Source organism: Mytilus trossulus, chromosome 1 (genome assembly GCF_036588685.1).
Source record: "Mytilus trossulus isolate FHL-02 chromosome 1, PNRI_Mtr1.1.1.hap1, whole genome shotgun sequence".
Classification (NCBI taxonomy): domain Eukaryota; kingdom Metazoa; phylum Mollusca; class Bivalvia; order Mytilida; family Mytilidae; genus Mytilus; species Mytilus trossulus.
In genome coordinates, this window is record NC_086373.1 from 100,353,741 (window position 1) to 100,373,379 (window position 19,639).

Consider the following 19,639-nt stretch of genomic DNA (forward strand, 5'->3'; position numbering starts at 1 on the left):
ACTAAGATGTGTGCGTGCTTGTGTAAATATATAGAAAACCTTTAAATGTGGGTGTCTGTCCAGCATGGAGATTTAAAAATTTATAAATGCATTGTAAATAAGGCAAAAAATGTGATGGTCTGATACCAATCTATTGCTCACCTGAAGAATCCTGCTAAAAGCCGACAAGAATTTTAGGCAAAATTCAAGAGATAAAGGATATTTAGTGAATTAGAGCCTTGTCCAAACCTATCCTTACCATCAAAATCTCAAGATATTTTTGTTTACAAAAATATGAATATTTTCCCCACTTTGATTGGATGCCGTCAAGTGAGGAGACCACAATTTTGACATCTGATTGGACCCATGTGTGAAGGAAATCCCCAACCTGTGCATGCAACTACTTACTTGTGTAGTACACTAGCCTAGAATTTACATTCATTTATTTTTTTAGTCAACATGATGCAATTATATACCTCAATGCTTAACTATAACAAAATTTCTGCGTGGGACACATGTTCTGGTACACCAAAACTGGTGCCTGCCACCTTTGAATAAAGTACAAAGAACTTCTGAAGGATTTGCCTTCAACTGCAATTATATTATATGCTGGCGAAACAAAACTATCCATAGCCGCTGCATGTTCATGCACCTGTCCTGATCGATTCAGGGGCCTGTCGTTCAGCATCGTTTGTTGATGTTGTTCATTGGTATTTTCCGTTCGGATATCATATTAGATCGTTGGTTTTCCTGTTCGAATTGTGTACGCTAATAATTTTGGGGTCCTTTTTAGCTTGCTGTTTGGTCTGTATCAAAGCCCTGTGTAAAAGGTCGTACTTTGACCTGTGTTTGCTATTATCAGGTTGAGAACAACCCACCCTCAGACAAGGGGTCATTTTACTGATGTAGAAAAGAAAGTAGAAATACCAACATGACCAAGGATTTGTTTAGTTCTTATATACAAAACCTTTGAATACTTATAATTTTGTACTCAAAAAGAGGAGAGTTACATCATATTTTAAACAACTTTTTCTAAAAGAGTGGTTCACTTTAATATTTTGAATATTAATTATTAAACTGTTAAAGTAAATGTGTTAACATGGTTAAAGTCTAGGAATATTACAAAAATTCTTGGACATGTTTTGACCTTTTATTTTAATACCAGATAGATATATAGTTCTTTGAGAAAATATGAACCCTTTTGAACAAACATATATTTTATAACTTATATTGATCACTCATAAAACATGTAAAAGGGATAAATTTATAACATTAAGGGTTGCCCCCAAACTGAATATGACTTGGATGGAGAATTGTCTCATTGTCATACATAGACCAGATTTAATTATTTCTTGGTGAATAGGGAAACAATACTTCAGAAATTAAAGAAATGTCAAAGTACAAGTGATAAATCAAGTTTTAATATAGTTAAAACCTACTATTTTATGTTTACAAAAAAAAATTTAGTCGCTCGCTTTTTGGAGTCCAAAAATCCGTAGAACAAGAAATTAAATAGGTGTGGCCTGATTGAGAGATAAATTTTAAAAATTCAAGAAATGGGAGATAACTTTTGGTATTAGGAAAAATGAAAATGGTTATAACTCAATAAATATAAAAGTTCATCTGTAAACTGTGATACTGTAAAAAACTTCTAAGACATTAGGTTTATATTTACCTACAATAAACAATACCTTGGAATGAGTTTTAAGAGAAGAGTTGATAGAAAGATGAGAAATGCATTTTTCTATGATTTAAACATGTGTGAAGTATGTAGAAATATAATGCAATTCAAGCTTGAATAAATCAAATATTTTATATTTGTAGGACCAGATCATATGTCCATATATATTACTCCAGTCCCCGGTGCTGAACTAACAAGATGGTCTATTACTAATGATTTTGATCTCTATCCAACAAGACTGCCTTCAGGTGTTTCAGGATCTACATACTTCATTTACTATTCTTATGGAATAAAACCAGACCAACCATGGAGTTTCTTTGTTGATATAAAGGTATCTAGTATTGTAATGTTAATAAGTTTATAATATAAACTCATAATTTGCAGGCTACAAATTTCAGAAGTTAAAATTGAAAAACACAATTAACTCTTTGTCATTACAGACTTAATTAGGGCCCCAACTAAAAGTCGGGTCGCCCTATAGTGATCAGTCCGTCCGTCCGTCCGTCTGTCCGTCCATCCGTAACACTTTAACTTTGTGTCCGCTCCATATCTAGAAAACCATTATGGTTTCATACTTTATACTTTACATGTTTATTAACCACCACCAGAGGGCGTGTCATGATGTATGTACAACTTTCTAGGTCAAAGGTCAAGGTAAAAAAACTTGGGTTTCAGTTGACAACCCTGTGTCCTGTGGTGATGATCGTGACCGCTCTATATCTTGAGAACCCTTATGATTTCAAAGTTTATACTTGACATCCATTTTAACCAACACCAGAGGGTGTGTCATGATGTATGTACAACTTCCTAGGTCAAAGGTCAAGGTAAAAAACTTTGGTTTTATGGTTTTAGTTGACAACCCTGTGTCCTGTGATGAAGATCGTGTCCGCTACATATCTAGATAACCGTTCTGATTTTATACTTAATACTTAACATGTTTATTAACCAACACCAGAGGGTGTGTCATGATGTATGTACAACTGTCTAGGTCAAAGGTCAAGGTCAAAAACTTTGGTTTCAGTTGACAACCCTGTGTCCTGTGGTAAAGATTGTGTACGCTCCATATCTGGATAACCTTTATGATTTCAAAGTTTATACTTGACATCCATTTTAACCACCATCAGAGGGCGTGTCATGATGTATGTACAACTTCCTAGGTCAAAGGTCAAGGTAAAAAAAACTTTGGTTTTAGTTGACAACCCTGTGTCCTGAGTTGAAGATTGTGTCCGCTCTATATCTTGGAAACCGTTTTGATTTCAAATATTATACTTGACATCCATTTTAACCAACACCAGAGGGTGTGTCATGATGTATGTACAATTTCCTAAGCAAAGGTCTGTCTGTCTGTTGGTCTGTCCATCGCTTACAATTTTGATTCACACTATATTTATTTACCCAACGTTATTGACAGCGGGGCCCACAGAGATGGCTTCCATCTCAATGATATCTAGTTGCTATTGAAAAAATACACAGGGGCGGATCCAGGATTTCCAGTTAGGGGGGGCGCAAAATTTTTTGAAGTTATTTTTAGGTAAAATTATTGAAATATTCTTCCAAAGGGCTGAAATGTAGATATCTCGAACTATTGTGTGGTAAAATGATCGAAAAATTAAAGTTTCAAGTTGAAACCGCTTTAATCCACACCCGACAACAATCTACAGATAGACGGGCGGACGGACGGGCGGACAGACAGACTCAAAGTGAGACGAGACAGATCACAATTGCTCACCTGACATATATATTTTGCAAACGAAAATTTCTACTTTTACCAGCAATTTTTAATTGTCCTTTCATAATATCTGTTTTTTTACTTTTTTAATTTTTGGATATTGTCCCAGACTTTACTGTGTTCGCAACAAAACAACTAAAATCAAAATGAGATGCATTTAAGCAGTTATCTTTATTTTTCCAAGCATGTAATTCGGTACAGAATTCGGCTAAATATTTAGGTTTGCAAGTGAGAAACAAATATAGACACAGAGATGCAAATTAATAAACTAACCTTTCGCTTGAAACAGTATTTCTATCTTCCATAACGGATATTATGAAAGAATCTCACCTGCCGATAGTTTCTTGACCGTGTCATGATGACATTGTGAAAGTGAGTATAAGGGATGTTTTGGAACTTCGATTGTCAAAGAAATTTATTATAAAAACCGGAAATACAATGTAACATTAGTTTTTACTTTAACTGCTAAAAAAACCCTATTATATTTGTCATCAAACGCAGCTCCGCATTTGACACTTTCCTTTGAAATAAGTTATAGAACTTTAATAAAGCGTGGGTCAGTTGATTAGTAATCACCTTGACTGTTTTATATACTTTGAATGATAAAAAAGATGTAATGGTCTCTTCTGATACTTAAATATGTTGGAGTAAACCCATGCTTTGCAAATTTTAGGGGGGGCGCACGCCCGCCACGCCCCCGCCTAAATCCGCCCCTGATACAATAGGCAGAAATGTTGTCAGAGGTGTTTTATCCTTGTTCTGCTTGACATTTTTAAACAGCTATTGAAAAAAGGTGGTTATATTTGATCATTAAGTATGAATAAAGTGATAAAATTGAGAATGGAAATGGGCGAATGTCAATAAGACAACAACCCAACCAAAGAACAGAAAATAGCCAAAGGCCACCAATGGATCTTCAAAATCCAGCACCCAGCGTGTGCCTCAGCTAAATAAAAATGTGTACTAGTTCAGTGAAAATGGACATCATACTAAACTCGAAAACATATAAATGAAATAAAATTAAAAAAACATACAACACTGACAAAGGCCAGCGGCCAGACTTGTTTTAATGCTAGTATGAATGAATTAGTAATGGTATAACTAATACTAGTATATACTTGTGATGATCTCTCCAACTATTTTTATAAAGTATATATGGATAATGACATTTTCTATTAGTATTACTATTACAACAAATGTACTAAATATATACTGATAATTAGCACTGAGCAGTTTATCAGAGTTTTTGTGTTTGTAGGCACCAGTTGGATATCCAGAGGATAAGCCATTGGTTGATATTGCGTTTAATGGCCACTACTCGCATGGTAAAGACAAGACATCTCCTGAATTAGATGATTTTAAGAAGAGTCTTCCAGATTGGGTGGTCTCCATGTCATGGATATGTTCTTATGATTCATATTTGTTTTGAAAATTGCTGTGTTTTATATATCAGTTTTCAGGTGTGTAACAGTATTGTTTTCTAGAATTTTACAATTTTTTATATTGTGAATTCAAATTCATTTAGACTAAGCTTGATTCCTGTATAAATTATCAATTTTATTTATGAAACAGTGGGTACCATTGTGTGATGTAGGGTCAATCAGCATGAGTTTTATAGATCACTGTTGTTCAGAGTCATAAATCCAACACACATATACATATCATTACAATTTTGTACTTAAATTTGTCGACAATCATGATTAGGTGATATATATGTTTATCCTGTGCCCCATTTTTAGCCTCAATCAAATGTTGTGAAACTCATACACAATGCTTATTACTGGTTACTGTTCTTGAGTCATGCCCCCTTACAAATGGAAAAATTGCTGAATTTCTCATTTCCATTCTCTAACTTCAATTTGACTCAACCAAATATTATGAAATTATACACAATACTTATTACCACAAAACTCAGATCAAGAACAAATTTAGGTAGTGTGACTTTTACCGTTTTTTCAGTTATGTCCCTTTATAACTTTTTATGACATGCAGGCAGGGGCATCATATGTGTCCCATGGAAACATTCCCAATATTGTTTTTTAAAGTTAATAGGAGGAGGGGGTATTTTGGAGGTAAGTGGGAATTTGAGACTTCTTGTCCATCCACTCAATGGTGATATGGCATTGATTTACCATTGGTACGGTCAAATTATAAAGTGGATCTAATAGCTGATATTTTAAACTTAAGATTACAGACATCATGAGTGATATCATAATATGTTACTACTGTATTATTATAATGTAAAACAAAATCCATTAACATTATGATGACCTTTATACTTTGGCAACTCTTTTATTTTGCATTTAGGTCAATTGATAGCATTTTACATGGTGGACATCTTGAATGTGGACACATACTGAATGTGTCTGTGATAAATTTGAAAAATAAATAAATCCTTTGATTTTAAAATCCATTCATTGTCGTTGAAAAAATATCACCAGTTTATCTATTTCCAATATCCTAGTCACTTACACTGAATACTGATAAGTTGATAAGTCCTAATATCCTAAACACTATTACACTGAGCAGTTCATAAGTCCCAATATTCCATACATGAATACAGTTAGGTCCCAATTTCCCATACACTAAGTTAAAAACTCACAAGTTCATAAGTCCCAATATCCCATACATGAATACAGTTAGTTATTAAGTCCCAATTTCCCATACACTAAGTTAAAAGCGCATTAGTTCATAAGTCCCAATATCCAAAGTAATTACACTTCAAAGTTCATAAATCCCAATTTCCCATACACTAACACTGAGCAGTTCATAAGTCACAATATAGGCAATACCCATTCTCCAGCTGCCATCTCTACCTCAATGTTTTGCTAGTAATGCAAGTACTGTCTCCGTACTTTAGTGTGATAGAACAATTTCAATGCATAAAGTGCCTACTGTTCATGATACAGGTGAAATGTTTATGCTGTTTTATTTATTTTATTTATTAGATTTTTCATGTTGAATGTGATTTTTTAAAGTTTAAAATTAAAATTTACGTGTATAGTTGCTTATAAAATTTGATATTCCTGTTTACTTAATTATATTTATATTGTGTTCATATCAAATTTGTTAGAGATTTTTGTATAGTGCTAAATGTATGTTATAATGTTGAATTTAATTTATTTTATAGTAAGAATGGATAAATTATTGCATTTGTAGATTTATTAGAGATAAATGTGTTTTTATTCAAAATAGATAACTTTCTGAGTATCTAAATTATATTAGGATGCTGAATAATTTTCATTCACTAATTTTTCCTAAGGATTCCATCATTTTGATTGGCAGACAACAACAACATTGATGTTTCAAAGTGATGTTTTATTTTCCAATAAAATGCTATGTTCATGATTGGAAGCCTGTCTATGCTGTCCATGTGACCACATTTGGTATGAATTAAAGTAACACAAATAGAACCCATTGACTATACTCTGTTTTTTTGTGTTTTAAAATTGTCAATCTGACATGTGTCAATAGATTAGATCAGGTTTAGAATTATTGGTAGAATTAGCTCTTTGTTTAACGCTTTATATTTCTGTAGGTAAAAGAGCAGGATAATCACTATCTAGTATACAGATGCCTTATGATCTGAAGTTTCCGTCTGACATATATCCTTGACCTCATTTTCATGGTTACAAAGTATGAATTGAATGGAGAGTTGTCTCATTGACACTCAAATCACATCATCTTATATCTATTTACTGACCATTAAAATTCTATAGTTTTTATTACATATTTTTTATTCAAGTGATTATGAGTAATAGGACTAAATTACCATATTTGGTTCATTGAATAATTCAAGATACAAATGTCCATCAGACTTGATTAACCAGACCATGACATCATTTCAAAGTTCAAGGATCAACATTCAGTTTTTGTGATAATGTCAATTTTTCATAAACTGCACGTAAATAATTGAGTGTGTTTGATTTTGATAATTTTATTTTTTTGAGTGTTATGTGTGCTTTTTTTCTGTGATATTTGTATTTATATATTTCATTCCTTATTTCCTTTGGTCTTTCTCAGATTGTAGTAAAAGTTATTTTCTTTTGATTCACTCAACATTTGAACAGAAAATATATTTGTCTGAAAATAGTCATGAAATATGCTTTTATAAATATAGATTGAATGCACAAAAGTATATAGTTCTATTTTCAGAAAGCATATTTTCCATATGCATAAAGCATGTGTTTTAGTACTTAACTGTTGTATTGTTAAATGTTTGTTGTTGTTTTTATATTTACATTTGAAGTTTTATCAGTTACGTAGTTGTAGAATATTGTTAATGACTTAATTGGACAGTTTTGAGGTAATACAAGAGGGTTTCTGTGGCTAAGCCTTCATTCATGTCTTCTTTCTTTTTTTTTAATTTTTGGGCGATTTTTCTTTATATTTCAAATCAATGCTTGTTCTATAAATTTTTCTTTTGAAATAATCAGTAATTACATAAAGATGGTTTCTTTATTCTGTACATTGTTAATTTCTGTTATCAGTTTTATATTACTTGTTTTTCTTTTAATATTCCACAGTAATTCTTTATACTTTTGCACCCTATTATTCTCTAGTCTTGATTTATTGGCTCACCTTTCTCTATTTTGTTGTTGTTATTATTCTCTATTCTGTTATCCTCATCCAGACCCTTGTAGAATAGGATATAAATTTAGTGTAAATGGCAATTGTTTTACTCATTAGTTATCCTCAGGACAAAACGTTAAGGTATTTATAGCATATTCAGAAAATGTAGAACCTTGAAATAAAATTTCAAAGAAGTCATACAACTATATCATAAAAAGTGTTCAATATCAATAACATTTACTTTGTTAAATTTGTACCATATATTCTTCATTCTGTATATTTTTAAATGAATCTATTTATATAAAAATTTTATAATGATTTAGATGTTTTATAATGTTTTAAATACTTATTTATAAGTGCACATTTTACCTTGTTATAAATGACTTTGACAAAATGTTCTTGTACACTGTGTGATACTCTTACAATGATAAATAAAAATCTATGCATGTTTATATGTTGTAAATTTCCACAATCCTTTCCAATAAAGTTTAATTTGTCTTAATTAGTTATTTGTTGTTTTTAAGAGCTTCATCCTTGTTGACCAGCCTGCTTTATAACAGAACTTTGGAATTTGCAACACACATTACAGACTGATTCTAACTTTTTAGCTCACATGGCTAAAAAAAAACAACCATAGGGGTAAAGTGCAGATTTTGGTTTAAATCTCTGAAACTAAAGCATTTAGAGGGAATCTGACTAGGTAAAAATGTTCATCCAGTTGAGGTTTATCTGCCATGAAATTGTCAGATGAATCAGACAACCCATTGTTGGGTGATTGCTACCCCTAAATTAGTAATTGGTAATCAGCAATAAATTCGGCAAAGTAAGATCTAAAAATAAGTCAAGATGAGCAAAATTGCCAATTGACCCCTGAAGGAGTTATTGCTCTTTTAAGTCATTTTTTAGCTCACCTGGCCCAAAGGGCCAAGTGAGCTTTTCCCATCACTTGGCGTCCGTCGTCTGTCATCCGTCGTTGTCTGGCGTCCTTAACTTTTACAAAAATCTTCTTTTCTGAAACTACTGGGCCAAATTACACCAAACTTGGCCAAAATCATCATTAGGGTATCTAGTTTAAAAAATTGTGTTTGGTGACCCGGCCAACCATCCAAGATGGCCGCCACAGCTAAAAATAGAACATAGGGGTAAAATGCAGTTTTGGGCTTATAACTCAAAAAACCAAAGCATTTAGAGCAAATCTGACATGGGGTAAAACTGTTTTTGGTTATTATCTTGAATATTATTATAGATAGAGATAAACTGTAAACAGCAATAATGTTCAGCAAAGTAAGATTTACAAATTAGTCAACATGACCGAAATGGTCAGTTGACCCCTTTAGGAGTAATTGCCCTTTATAGTCAATTTTTAACCATTTTTCGTTAATCTTGGTAATCTTTTACAAAAATCTTCTCCTCTGAAACTACTTGGCCAAATCAATCATGCAGTATAACGTAATCAGAGATCAATATTTTAATTAGATTGCCTTTTCGCCATCGTATGTGACGTCATTTTTTTTAATTGCGTTGACGCCTGGACTGATTCGGGGGTTTCTATGTTGTATTGAACTTGGCATCATGTATTTGGGTTTAGTTTTCTGTAATAAGTTAATACTTCAGTTTCATTATGAATATATCTTTCACATTTATTTGTTAAAATTTACTGTTTGAATGAATCGTCCTATATAATAGTGTTCTTATCCCAGGCATAAAAACAATGCCGTATTTGGCAAAACCTTTTCAACTTTTGATCTTCAGTGCTGTACAACTTTGTACTTTTTTCACTTTCGATCTTTTATATCTGGGCGTTATGTATTTGGGTTTAGTTTTCTGTAATTAGTTAATACTTCAGTTTCATTATGAATATATCTTTCACATTCATTTGTTAAAATTTACTGTTTGCAATAGCATGAATCGTTCTATATAATAGTGTTCTTATCCCGGGCATAAAAACAATGCCGTATTTGGCAAAACCTTTTCAACTTTTGATCTTCAGTGCTGTACAACTTTGTACTTTTTTCACTTTCGATCTTTTATATCTGGGCGTTATGTATTCGGGTTTAGTTTTCTGTAATTAGTTAATACTTCAGTTTCATTATGTATATCTCTTTCATATTCATTTGATAAAATTTACTGTTTGCAATAGCATGAATTGTTCTATATAATAAGAATGTTCTTATTCCGGGCATACAAACAATGCCGTATTTGGCAAAACCTTTTCAACTTTTGATCTTCAGTGCTGTACAACTTTGTACTTTTTTCACTTTCGATCTTTTATATCTGGGCGTCACTGGTGAGTCTTGTGTGGACAAGACGCGTTTTTTGGCGTATTGAATTTTAAACCTGATGCTTTTTGTTATCTATTAATCATGCTTTTCTTTGTCTAATATGTTCTCCTTTTTATTTGTATAGTAGTCCTGTAATATTATGTTGTCATTTCCATGTTATATTTAACTTTGCCATTAAAGTGCGAGGTTTGGCATGCCATAAAACCAGGTTCAACCCACCACTTTTATTCCCCTTTAAAAGTGTCCTGTACCAAGTCAGGAAGATGGCCATTGTTATAATATTGTTCGTTTCTGTGTGTGTTGCATTTTAACGTTGAGTCGTTTGTGTTTTCTCTTATTTTTGAGATATTGAGATAAGACGTGGCACGGTACTTGTCTATCCCTAATTCATGTATTTGGTTTTGTTGTTATATTTATTATTCTCGTGGTGTTTTGTCTGTTGCTTGGTCCGTTTCTGTGTGTGTTGCGTTTTGGTGTTGTGTCTTTGTTCTCTCCTTATATTTAATACGTTTCCCTCGGTTTTAGTTGTTACCCCGATTTTGTTTTTTGTCCATGGATTTATGAGTTTTGAACAGCGGTATACTACTGTTGCCTTTATTCCTACATCAGCAATCCTTTGTACAACAGTCGACGCTTCAAAGAGCAGATTTCTATATCTGCTCTTTCACAAATATTCTAAAAACTGCATGACATGTACATAGTTTTACCAAGAAATATACAGAGGATAACAATCCACATTTTTTTTTTAATTAAACCACTGTTATATTTTTACTTTATTTATTTTTTCTTAGCACCAATGCAATGTAACGCAATATTACTACAAAATTATTTCTTTTGAATTGTAAATAAGCCATAGTCAAAGATGTGACTGAGTGCGGAAATATGAAGATAGATGGATAGATAGATATACAAAACACGGATATTACCTTCGCCTCACGTGCTTTCGATTTGAATTTTATAACTCAAAAAGTGTTTTTCAGCTAAACGTTTTAAATTACACGAATCTGTGAACAAATTAAAGCAATTTATTGATCGTTCATCCATACGCAAAGCCGATTTTTCTTGGCACTTGGGTCTTTTTATTTTTCCTCGAATACTTTTTGAAAACTTCTGAAGAATAGAACACAAAACGGACAATTAAAATGACTGGTGCGGGAAATAATGTCATTGACCCTAGAAGACCGAATAAAGTTGTCAGGTAATAACTTTAAGGTTCATCATAACAAATGGACAAAAATATTATTTCATATAAATACACCACAGGGGCTTGTTACAATTGCCGGGTTTACTATCCATACGAACCCCTAAAAAAACAATAATTTGAAGCATTGTCGCAAATTAGCTTCCTCCCTTGTGTTTTTTAGGGGTTCGTATGGATAGTACACCCGGCAATTGTAACAAGTCCCTGGCCTGTGAATACACCTCAAAATCTTAGATATCAAAATATACTCTGTGGGTTCAAGTCAAATCGGCACCAATAGAAAAGGTCAAATCGGCACCTGGTTAAATCGACATCTAGTCAAATCCCAAAAGGTTAAAATGCCAAAAAAAGTATGAATTTGAATAGTCCGAGATTACTCTGACGTCCCACAGCCCCAGCTTGTCTGGCAAAACAGCTGTCGGACGTCAGAGTAATCTCGGACTAGAAGTTGAAGAGCATTGAGGACCAAAATTCCAAAAAGTTTTGCCAAATACAGCTAAGGTAATCTATGCCTGTCAGCAACTGGTCAGAGGTAGAAAAGCCTAAAGTATATTTTCAAAAAATTCAAAAGTTTGTAAACAGTAAATTTATAAATATAACCATACATGCCATATCAATGATTCATGTTTTGTCTTTCGATAAATTTTCTTTTCAATTAATCATGTTAATTAATATAAACTTTAATCAAGTACATAGTTACATTTTTTTTAACTCAACAGTATACATGGTATACAGGTAGAGTTATTGATGTTTTATTCTACCTGTCTACAGGGACTATCAAAATGATTCACACAGGCGTTGATTCACCAAACAGAGTTTAAGTTGTAATGTTGTACAAATTATAAATTATGCAGAGTTTTTGTGCATGTTATCAGTGTTTTATGAACTGCCAAACACAATGTAACACCGGTTTTGTTTGCATATTTCTGTCATATTTTCACAACTATATGATACAATCTATTCTAATAGTGAGAATTAATACAAAAACATTATTAGACCACAAAAAGACTTTTTATGGATATATATACGGTATCAGGAGAAATTTAAAATTAGAATTTAAACCATTCAGGTATCCTCATTTCCATTGTGAGGACAAGGAGAATAGCACGAAATGTTAGGTTGAAATATATAAATTTGAATTTAAAACATTGAACTAGAACATTTTTAAAGATAAACTTGTATCACCTGGTGCAAGAAAATGTGTGTCAAAAAACTTATAACTTGTACCAGAACCCTGTACAAATTATAATTAGTACAAACTTACATCTTGTACACAACATTTATACTAAACAAATTTAGCATGGGTGCTGAATTGTCTACATCAAGTTCCGATTTAACCAGGTGCCAATTTGATTAGGTGCTAATTTGACTATACTGGGTGCCGATTTGACCAGGTGCCAATTTAACCAGGTGCAATGTACCATAATCTATGTATCCTTGTAAAATCAATTATTTTTATAAATTAAATTTAAACTAAGAAAACTTCAAATTACAAGTCATATTATCTTAATTTCGAGACCATTTTTTGTATATTCTGAAATGAATTTTTATAATGACTCATTTGAAAAACTTTTCTCAATTTGCCTTTTTAGACTCTAAAGGACTATGGGCATGATGGGTTAGATCAAATAAAGTAAATCATTTGTTAAATTTCCATTGTAAAGTACCGTAACAACCAAACATAAAGTTTTGGTGTAATTGACTTACAAATTAATGCATTAGATTCTGAAACGGCAAATACATGTACATGTAGACCGTTGGTTTTCCAGTTTGAATGGTTTTACACTAGTAATTTTGGGGCCCTTTATAGCTTGTTGTTCGGTGTCAGCCAAGGCTCCATGTTGAAGGCCGTACTTTAACCTATAATGGTTTACTTTTTAAATTGTTATTTGAATGGAGAGTTGTCTCATTGGCACTCACACCACATCTTCCTATATCTACATACAAATGTATGCCTTAGTTACTGTATCTTGCTAAATGTAATTCAGTTAAAATAGTGAGGTGAAATAATTACAAATTAACAAAACTACATGTTTGAATTTTTTTTTATAGGTATAAGCCACCACAACAAGGAGGCCCATCTGATGATCCTACACCTGATTATATGAACCTTCTTGGAATGATATTTAGTATGTGTGGACTAATGATGAAGGTACGATTTTAACATGTGTGTCTTGATAAATCTTATCATTCAGAACTACAAATTCTTTTCTTCACTATGGGTAACAAATGAGTAATTGTTAGCAAGGATATTATACTGTACAAAGTCTGGTAAATATCATAAAAAAGTTGAACTATTTAAAATTATACAAAGTTATACAAACAAGACAGGCTTTTCATTTTGTTGAAATATTGAGACTGGTACACATGGTACATGTACCTATGTTAAAAAGATTTCTTTTATGTAGTCTATGAATATCTTATATAAAATCCCATGAGTTTCGTTACTATTAATAATATTACCTCATATTATAAACTAATTGACTTGTTTTGTATTCCAGTTAAAATGGTGTGCATGGGCAGCAGTTTATTGTTCTTTTATTAGTTTTGCAAATTCTCGTACATCAGAAGACACCAAACAGATGCTCAGTAGTTTTATGTAAGTATTCAGTGTTCTCAGCAAAAAATTCCTATAATCCTAATAAGGAGGAAAAACACCATGTTGCTTTTAGATATTGTAGCATCACACAGGTATAAGGAAATAGCTTCAGATAGCATCACAGTCTAGCAATCAATACACATTACCATGATGCTAAAAGGCCCTTGGGAGAAAACTGGTATTAAATGTTCTACACATTTAAATTGAGAAATTGAGAAACAGGAAATGTGTCAAAAGAGAAAACAACCCAACCAAAGTGCATAATTAGTTCATTAAGAAATAATCCACTTTTTACATATTTGCAAAATATTTCTACTAGTCAAAATAAATCGCTCCAAAATAATTTGGTTTATATTATGTATATTATTTGTGCACCTTTTTTTATGCAGTTGTATAATGATTTTTTTCCTTCTTTCCAAACCTGAAAATGTATGCCACTCATCCTTGTTTTCAATCCAGATACTTCAGACAATGTCAGATGGAATATTTCACACATATTGAAGTTGTGCGAATGTGGTTATGTTACTTGTCGTGTTTTTCTTACTTTCATATATATTTATACCCCCGCTTTAAAAAAGGGGGGATTATACTGTTTTACCTCTGTCTGTCCTTCCGTCAGTCCGTCCGTGACGGTCCGTCCCATGAATATTTTTCGTCTCATTTTTCTCAGGAACTACAATACAAGGATTTCTGAAATTTGGTTTCAGGGTTTATCTAAGTCAGCTATACCGTGTGATGCGTTTTCAGATTGATCACTTGACAACTTCCTGTTTACCGAACACTTGTATGATTTTACACATGATAGCCAAGTTGAAAATTTTCGTCACATTTTTCTCAGGAACTACAATACAAGGATTTCTGAAATTTGGTTTGAGGATTTACATAAGTCAGCTATACCGTGTGATGCGTTTTCAGATTAATCACTTGAGAACTTCCTGTTTACCGAACACTTGCATATTTTTACACTATTAATATTATCCACTTGCAGCGGGGGTATCATCAGTGAGCAGTAGCTCGCAGTTTCACTTGTTTATATTTCCTTATACAAATGTATATAAAAAGGAAGATGTGGTATATTGCCAAAGAGACAACTCTCCACAACTGACCAAATGAAACAGAAATTAAAAACTATAAATATATTGAATATTCATTATGATTATAAATCATTCTCTATTGTTTAACAAATTTGAGCCTTGAATTCATTTTGATATATATTATGTATTATTTTTCAGGTTATCAATATCAGCAGTTGTGATGTCATATTTACAGAACCCTCAGCCGATGTCACCACCATGGTAGCATTTCTTAACAACCTTGTAACTTCATGAATAACGTTGAGAAATGTGTTTACATTGTATTGAGTCTACATTCTCTGAAGAAAATATGTAATTCCATTCAAATGGTCCAAATAGTCATTATGTTCATTGATGTTCACTTTTATACCACAAAAAATAAAATTTTAGAACATGGATCAATATAGCCATGTAATTTCCTAAGCTATTTTTAAACAGAATTGTTGAAATCATGTACAAAGTGTAAAATAAAAATGTATTCAGTGCAATAAAGATGTTTATGAATTAAAAGTAGTTTAATATTGACCTGAATTCTTAAAACTGTGTGTGTTGGTACCTTATATAACAAAGTTTCCATCAGTCTAATGTCAATTGTCCTTGACTTCATTTTCATGGATCAGTGAATGTTTGCTGAAAACTCATTTCTTATCATCAAGTTATGAGTAATAGGATAACTAGAGGTATATGGTATATAGGTTTCCTGAAATGTCTACCTGACCAACCTTATTTTATGGATTAGTGATTAAGGTTAAAGTTCCTTTGCCAAGTTCATAGCTCAGATACTATAACCGATAGGTGAATTATATTTGGTGTATGGAATGATTTTCAGGTGTACTGGTCTGCCTCATTGCTTGGCAGGTTTCATCTGACATTAACCTCATTTTGATGGTTAATTGTTCAAAGATAAGTTTTTGTTGTTTGATCTATTTCCAAGAGAGGGGTTCTATGGTCAATGTTAAGATTTTGTGGTTGATCTGTTTCTCATGTTCTATGTGCAATAGTGTTCTATGTGCAATAGGACCACTATATTAAGAGTATTGATCACAGTGATATTTGTAGTAAAACCTATATATTGCAGACTTTTAACATGAATTTCAGTGACTGTGTGTTAACTCTTGTTCAATTATATTTGGTTAGAGAATATGCCTGAAAAGGCTGGAAGCTCAACACATAAAAATAATGTCATTGGTGATATTTAGAAAATTGATATTTGCTACTTCTCAGAAAGTCTACAAACCTACGGAGAACCAGCAGAGACTGGTTGGTTTAATAAGAGCAAAAACAATGCGTGTCTGGGTATGGCAACATGTCTTCCAGCAAACTTGTGAAACTTATACTGACACGGATACAAAGATTAGGTTTGGAGTTTTGGCTGAACCTGTAGAAATCTTTTTTGCAGTGATGTCTATATAGAGCCAGAAAATTGAGATATAATCCAGGTAAACTTATCGATGCTTTAATTAAACTTATTCTAAAAGGTAACTAATTTAACACTTTAACTAGTTCTTTCAACATTGTTTTTTTCAAGCTTGCGACTTTTGTCGCAGAAAGCTCGACATAGGGATAGTGATCCTTAGGTGGCAGTGTTAGGTAGCTTCTTAAGAGCTTTATATTTTAGAAGGTCGAAGACCTGGATACTTCATATAGAGGCATCGTGTTATGAAGTTTTCATCAGTCACAATGTCCTTTACCTCATTTTCATGGTTCAGGGACTACATGAAATAAAAGTAAAGATTTTTTGTAATGTTCAATTCTCTCTTATTATAAGAAGTAGGATAACTATATACTTAACTCTTGTTCAATTATATTTGGTTTGAGAATATGCCTGAAAAGCCTGGAAGCTCAACACATAAAAATAATGTCATTGGTGATATTTGCTACTTCTCAGCAAAGTCCACAAACCTACGGAGAAACAGCAAACACTGTTTGGTTTAATAAGAGCAAAAACAATGTGTGTCTGGATAACATGTCTTCCTGCAAACTTGTGAAACTTATACTGACACAGATACAAAGATTAGGTTTGGAATTTTGGCTGAACCTGTAGAAATCTTTTTTGCAGTGATGTCTATATAGAGCCAGAAAATTGAGATATAATCAAGGTAAATTTATCAATGCTTTAATTTAACTAATACTAAAAGGTGACTAATTTTAACACTTTAACTAGTTCTTTCAACATTGTTTTTGTCAAGCCTGCAACTTTTGTCGCAGAAAGCTCAACATAAGAATAGTGATCCTTAGGTGGAGGTGTTAGCTAGCTTCTTAACAGCTTTATATTTTAGAAGATCAAAGACCTGGATGCTTCATACTTTGTATATAGATGCATCATGTTACGAAGTTTCCATTAGTCACATGTTCAATGTCCTTGACTTCATTTTCATGGTTCAGGGACTACTTGAAAAAAAGTTAAGATTTTTTGTAATGTTCAATTCTCTCTTATTATAAGTAATAGAATAACTTTATTTGGTATGTGTATACCTTGCAAGGTCCTCATGCAAGTCGGACAGTTTTTGCTTGACTTCTACCTCATTTCATGGATCAGTGAACAAGGTTAAGTTTTGGTGGTCAAGTCCATATCTCAGATACTATAAGTAATAGGTCTAGTATATTCAATGTATAGCAGATACTATAAGTAATAGGTCTTATATAGTATTCGATGTATAGGACTGTGTTAAGAATCGCACTTGAGGTGTTCCCACTACCGCTCTTTATTGGACACGACATCACTGTTGTTGAAAAGTAAGCAATACAACCACTGTGTCCAACTCTCAGGTGTCATCTGATCTTGACCACAATTTCATGGTTCAGTGGTTAAAGTAAAGTTTTTGTGTTTTGGTCTGTTTTTCTTGTACTGTATGCAATAGGTCTACTGTATTTGGTGTATGGAATGATTGTAAGGTGTACATGTCCAACTGGCTGGTGTCATCTGACCTTGACCTCATTTTCATGGTTTAATGGTCAAAGAGTTTTTGGTCTTTTTAATATTATATGCAATAGGTCAACTATATTTGGTGTATGGAAATATTATATGATCTATATGTTGGTCGCACAGGTTTTATTTGACCTTGACATAATTTTCATGGTTCAATGGTCAGTGTTCAGTTTTTCTTAAACTATGAGCAATAGGTCAACTATATTTGTTGTATGGAAGAATTGTAAGCTGTACATGTCTGCCTGGCATGGTTCATCTGACCTTGAACTCATTTTCATTGTTCATTGGTTAATGTTTAGTTTTCTTAGTTAATGTTATGTGACAGTTGTAATAAAGCTTTATATTTAGGACTAACAACATAATATCAATGATTAGTAAAGAAGACAAGACATTTCAGCGTGTGCACTCTTGTTATTTGTATAAAATGTGATTTTGTTATCAATAATTTTAAATTCAACTTTGAATTATTGCTCCAATAAAATTGATGGTCCTATGTTCTGTCTATCTATATTTTAGCATGGCACATCAGTATTTTCTGACAGTTTATTATGTCTTTTCACTAAATTCAATTAATGATTGTGTGCACTGAAATTTCACCTTTTAGTTGTTATTGGCTTTAAAATTGTTGTTGGTTATTGCTTGTATACTCAGAACGTTATAGAATGTTTTTGTGCTTAAGTATAATTAAATACAGTTATGACAAGTCAGGCAGTTTTCAACACATTTTTATAGTTCTAACGTTGCGCTGTTACACCACTGTCCAAGGATAAGGAAGTGTTAGGTTTCAGCCTCATTGCCTGTCATAAGTCTTTCTGTGGTTATTGTTTGTTGCTTATATATTTCTTTTTTCCTTTATTTTGTTGTTCAGAGATGAGATCGTAATTTGTTTCATTTGAATTGTTTTACATTTGTCATTGTGCTTCCAGTATGGGTTTTACTTATTGTTGAAGGATGCACAGTGACCTATAGTTGATTACATCTACATAATTTGGTCTATACTTGATGCGTCTCATTACTAATCATATCACATCTTCCTAATTTTAAACTGTACACAACTGTCCTAAGGCAGGAATCTGATATACAGTAGTTGTCGTTTGTTTATGTAGTTCATACATGTTTCTCGTTTTTATATAGATTAGACCATTGGTTTACCTGTTTGAATGGTTTTGCATTACTATTTTTGCGGCCCAATTTAGCTTGCTATTCAGTGTGAGCCAAGGCTCCATGTTGAAGGCTGTAGCTTGATTCATAATCAACATTAAGAAGAATTGATCGTCATGATTTAGTTCCAGCATGATTTATTTCACTTCATTAGTTCTGGAAGTTATCCTAAATCTCCTGTAGGGTTTTGATTGAACTCTGACATCAGCTGGCAGAACTCTTGATGTACACAATGTGAAGAATCATATAAAACAATGAATCAAGATATGCTTCTACTGCTTCTAACAAGACAAGGAAAGAAACATTTCAGAGAAATTTAAAAGTAAACAGACAAAGACTTAAAGATGCCATGTGATTGCAATATCTGCCTAGCACAGCATTCATCTAGATGGGCCTTTGTGGGAGATGTCAATCAGAAAACAGACAAAACAAG

At 32.6% G+C, this 19,639-nt stretch overlaps 2 protein-coding genes across 5 annotated transcripts in view; both read left to right on the forward strand.

The window, feature by feature from the left end:
- Positions 1-6,889, forward strand: part of LOC134693702 (endoplasmic reticulum metallopeptidase 1-like) — a 32,195-nt gene extending 25,306 nt beyond the window's left edge. For 2 of the 4 annotated variants that reach the window (XR_010102447.1, XR_010102449.1), the window contains exon 13: positions 1,804-1,944. Coding sequence is in view for 1 of the 4 variants with exons in the window: in XM_063554598.1 (XP_063410668.1) it covers positions 1,804-1,991; positions 4,648-4,818 (359 nt within the window). In the remaining 3 variants the exon portion in view is untranslated. Of the gene's footprint in view, positions 1-1,803; positions 1,992-4,647 lie in introns of those variants that run through there. The other 2 variants (XR_010102446.1, XM_063554598.1) reach the window with 2 other exon arrangements.
- Positions 6,890-11,221: 4,332 nt separating this feature from the next.
- LOC134711407 (PAT complex subunit Asterix-like) lies at positions 11,222-15,385 on the forward strand. The gene is made up of 4 exons (XM_063571973.1): positions 11,222-11,441; positions 13,497-13,596; positions 13,946-14,043; positions 15,276-15,385. Exons 1-4 carry the CDS (start codon positions 11,386-11,388, stop codon positions 15,340-15,342), a joined length of 321 nt encoding a protein of 106 aa, XP_063428043.1. The 5' UTR covers positions 11,222-11,385; the 3' UTR covers positions 15,343-15,385.
- The last annotated feature ends 4,254 nt before the right edge of the window (positions 15,386-19,639 follow it).